Here is a 4832-nt window from a genome sequence, read left to right on the forward strand (position 1 = left end):
TATTCAATAGATTTATTTGAAATTTCATATATAAGCTTCATTCGTCCGTCCTCGAAACCTCCTAACTTTTGGAAATTTCATTAATAAATGAAAGTGACAAAAGAGATAATGGAGATGATAGTAAAACAATGATTTTTTTTTTGATAATGATTATTTATCATTATTATCAAAAAAAAAATTATGAACAAAAAATAAAAACAAAAAACATTTGTGAAAAAGAGAAAAATTTAAAATGCAATAACGAAAGATTGATATGTCTATTCCAAGATTCGTCGTAATTCTTTTTTCGTGAATAGTGCAAAAATGGTATTTTAAGATCCGAAAATTTTCCAAATTAACAGTCAGAACTAATGAATAGATTATGATTCCGAATTTTCGTAACTTTGGTATTCTGAGATCCCTTTTTAACAAATGTTCACATTCAGAATTAATAATCACATACTACGAATAATCACATTCTTCACTATAACTAGCAACGAATTATTTGGAAAGTTATGTTTTCCATTTTTAGTTAAGTTTAAAAATAAATAATAGAAGAAGTCAAAAAATTATGAAAATGTAAGTGTAGTTGCTGCAATTTATAATAAAATATGTGTAATTCAATATAAAAAATTACTGAATCTAACTCAACTTTAAGTTCATTTAAAATGTATTAAAAAGCTGTCTTCTTTAATCTAAAGTTTTTTGTAAAGCTGAAAAGTATGTTTTTTGTGTAATTATTTTTTTACGAAATATAAATTGTAGGATATATTTATTAGCATATATTGTTACGTTACCACCATGCTTTACTCTGCATGATACGTGTAGTAAAACAGAATTGCCCATAACAAATTCAAATAAAGATTGCCCTCTACCTTTCCAATAAATAAAAATCGTTTTTATCAAATAAAATAATTTTTTTTTCCTTTCATAATAAAATTCTACTTGCACATTTTAAAATAAACATTCGTGACGCGTTATGTAACTTCCGTTTGCAATTTATCGAATTACATAAAATTTTAATTAAATTGTAATTATGAATTTTAAATAATAAACAAAAATTGCCTATCAAGCAATTTTTACTTTGAATCAAAAATATTGGGAAAGAAAGTTAATAAAAAATAAAAAGTAAATTAGTTCTAAGAAGCCATACGTGGAATTAACAAGTTTGTAAAATTAATAAAAATAATTTAAGTGAAAAATAATTTAAGTAAAAAATAATTTTAAATAAAAGAAAAAACTTTTGAATACAAAAAATAAAAAAGTGTTTTTAATCCACGTATAAAAAAATACAACTTGAAATACGTAACCTTGAAATACGTAAGTGGCGCCGTCGGTAGGATCTTAATCGTTAAGATCGAAAAAGATAAAAAGATTCGCATAAAAGTTGTGTCTGAAAAACGGTCTAGAACTCAAATAAAATTTTTCAAATAAACTTGAAAAATAAAAAAAGAAAATTTCTGAAACTAAAAATTGAAAAATTTGTTTTTGAACTTTTAATGTTGGAAAACTTAAACATCCAGTAAAATTTTAATAAAATAAAAATTATAAAACGATAATCACAAAATAATATTACAAAAAGAAATTAAAATTAAATACAAAAATAAGGAGAACATTGAAAGAAAAGTGAAAAGTGGATTCCAGAAAAGAAAAGCGACTAACAATTAGGTACGAGGAAATATTCAAAATGGCAACAAACAACACTGATGCTTCAACATCTTCAGCTACCGCCAACACTATAGCTCCGCTGCAATTAACGATAGATCCGATGCAGTACATCCAAAATTTACCAGAATTTAACGGAAAAGGTGAGGAACTTTATTCTTTTGTAGAATTAGTGGACAATATTTGTCCTTTAATATTAAGATATGATCGTAGTAGTCAAAAAATTTTATTAAATAAAGTTAAAAGTAGAGTTATATATAGTGCTAGAGAAGTGTTAGAAATTAATAATAATACTCAAAGTTGGTCGGAAATGAAATCTGTCTTGATCAATAATTTTAGAGATAGTAAAACTGCTTTGCAAATTTATGATGAACTAAGAGCAGTCAGTTTTGCTACTCATAGTGTAGACTTGTTCAATGAAATTAAAAAGGTATTGAGGCGACTCAATAATAAAGTAAAAACTGATCCTAACTCAGTTTTTACAACCGCCATAAATATCGAAACAGCTTTGAAAATTTTCAAAGACAAGTTACCAGAACCAATGCGTTTCATTTTATATTGCAGAAATCCGGCTACAATAGAAGAAGCAATGCATATTTTGCATGAATGCAATTATGCATATTAGAGTCCTTTCAGAAATAAAACAAATTTAAACAAACCACCCACACAACATTTCTATAGGCCTAATAACCAAAATAATTCTAATAGAGCAAACAATTTTAATCATAATAATTTTAATAACATTAACCGAAACAGAAATTATAATAACAGTACATTTGTATAATGAACATTTAAAAAACAATTATACTAACCAAAATTTACAAAATAGTAATTTTAACAGTAGTAGTATAGAACTAATCAAATTAGTAGTAGTAGTACTAATACCAGAAATGATCCTAGTTTTGATAGAACAAATTCTAACTTTAACTCGCATGGTACTCAACACATCAAACCAATGGAGATCGATACGAGTACCTCGCGTAGAGTAAACAACTTAGAAGTTAGTACATCTAAAAGAAGCATTGAAATAGAAAATTTTTCACTCGCAAGTCTCGAAAAAACATCGGAACTTCCTTATATAAAAGTTCAATCAAAGGGAAGACCTTTAATATTTTTAATAGATTCTGGTGCTTCAATGAGCATCATCAACACAGGTATTTGTAATCCTATTTACAAATCCGAAATAAAACAAATCAATGTAAAAACATTAACCAATTTAATAGATTGTAGAAATAAAGTTACAATAGATAGTTTTATTGAATTTGATTCAAATAAAAAAATAGAATTCTTAGAATTAAAATTCCATGATAAATTCGATGGGCTTATAGGCAATAAAATTCTATTGCCGTTTGAAGCTGAAATCAGTAATAAAAATAGAATTTTAAAATTGAATACAGGTAACGAAATCCCTTTATACTTCAATGAAAATGAAGAAAAGGATTATTACGTTCCTGTACCTCTACAAAATATTGCAATATTTCAAAATGAAATATTTTTGGCACGTAACAATTTAAGAATTAATCATTTGGACTTAAAAACCAAACAAGAACTTTTAAAAATGTTGAAAAAAAATAGTAAAGTTTTCTTTTATGAAGGTGATAACTTAACATTTACCTATGAAATTAAACATAAAATTAGTACCATAAATGACGTACCCATTTATACTAAGGCTTACCGGTACCCAGATATACATCGCGATATACAAACCAGATATACAAACCATTTGTATTAACAACTGATGCAAGTAACTTTGCTCTCGGTGCCGTACTTTCCCAAAATAATCACCCTGTTACGCATCGCGGACACTCAACGAACATGAGTGTCGTTTGGGCAACAAAATACTTTCGCCCATATCTGTACGGCAGAAGATTTTTAATTAGAACTGATCATAAGCCTTTACAATGGTTACACAACTTAAAAGAACCCAACTCAAAGCTGCAAAGATGGAAAGTCAAATTAGAAGAATTCATCTTTGACATTGAATACTTAGCTGGGAGGGAAAACAAAATCGCAAACGCGCTATCTAGGACACAAATAAATACTAACGATATTGAAGTAGATAAAATCAGTTCTGTACACGCGCCTATAGACACTAACGAAAACGTAAAAACTAATTCAGATAATAATCCACATGAAAATTATTTGGATGATGTGGAAATACGCTCAACTAATGCTATTATTCATTCTACGCAAGAAGGTAGTACAGAATACATCCCCATTTACATCATTTCTGAATTACCTCTAAATGTGTACAAAACACAAATTATTATTAACATTGAGCCCCACACTCAAACTAGAGTAAAAAAAATCTACGATAGAACAAGAAAAATATTTTACCATCCTAAACCGGATGAAAATTTCATGATTAACATTTTAAAAGATCATATACCATATAAGGGAATAATTGGTATAATGATTGATGACCTACCAACATACAATAAATTGCAAAAAGTTTATTTAAAATATTTTTCAAAAAATAAGCTATTAAAATTAAATAAATGTTCATTTCTACTTGAAGACATTTTATGCCGACATGAATTGCAAGAACTTATTCTTGACCAACACCAAAAATCAAATCATAGAGGTATCAATAATGTCTATAAAAATTTAAAGTATAAATATTACTATCCTAAATTAAAACAAGAAATCCAAAAACTACTAAATAATTGCCACATATGTAATGTAGCAAAATATGAACGAAAACCCTTAAATCTACCACTAAAAATTACTGAGACTCCTGGTAAACCACTGGAAATAATCCATCTCGATATTTGGTTTAAAAACAAAGTAAATGCTTACCTAACGGTAATCTTCAAATTTTCAAAACATGCACACGTAATACTAATTAAGTCCAGAAATTAGATAGATTTAAAAAATGCTTTTATGCAATACATCTCATCTTCTGGCAAGCCTAAAAAAAATATAACAGGTCAAGAAAAGGGTTTTAACAGTTTAAATTTCAAAAACTTTTTAGAAAATGAAGGAATTACGATACATTTTACCACACCCAATAACCACTCAAGAAACGCGGATATCGAAAGATTCCACAATACGTTAAATGAGCATATCAGAATTTTATACGCAATACAAAGAGAAGAAAATTTACCTATGAATGAAGATCCAGTTATAAAAAGTGTAAAAATTTACAACGAAACAATCCATTCCTCCACAGGCAGAAAACCTATTGA

General features: G+C 27.4%; 1 protein-coding gene across 1 annotated transcript; it reads left to right on the forward strand.

The window, feature by feature from the left end:
• The first annotated feature begins 1666 nt into the window (after window positions 1-1666).
• On the forward strand, window positions 1667-2269 carry LOC129614948 (uncharacterized). Its single transcript, XM_055529932.1, has one exon. The coding sequence runs from the start codon at window positions 1667-1669 to the stop codon at window positions 2267-2269; it is 603 nt and encodes a 200-aa protein (XP_055385907.1).
• The last annotated feature ends 2563 nt before the right edge of the window (window positions 2270-4832 follow it).

Source organism: Condylostylus longicornis, unplaced genomic scaffold, assembly GCF_029603195.1.
Source record: "Condylostylus longicornis isolate FDR11 unplaced genomic scaffold, ASM2960319v2 ptg000130l, whole genome shotgun sequence".
NCBI classification, from domain to species: Eukaryota; Metazoa; Arthropoda; class Insecta; order Diptera; family Dolichopodidae; genus Condylostylus; species Condylostylus longicornis.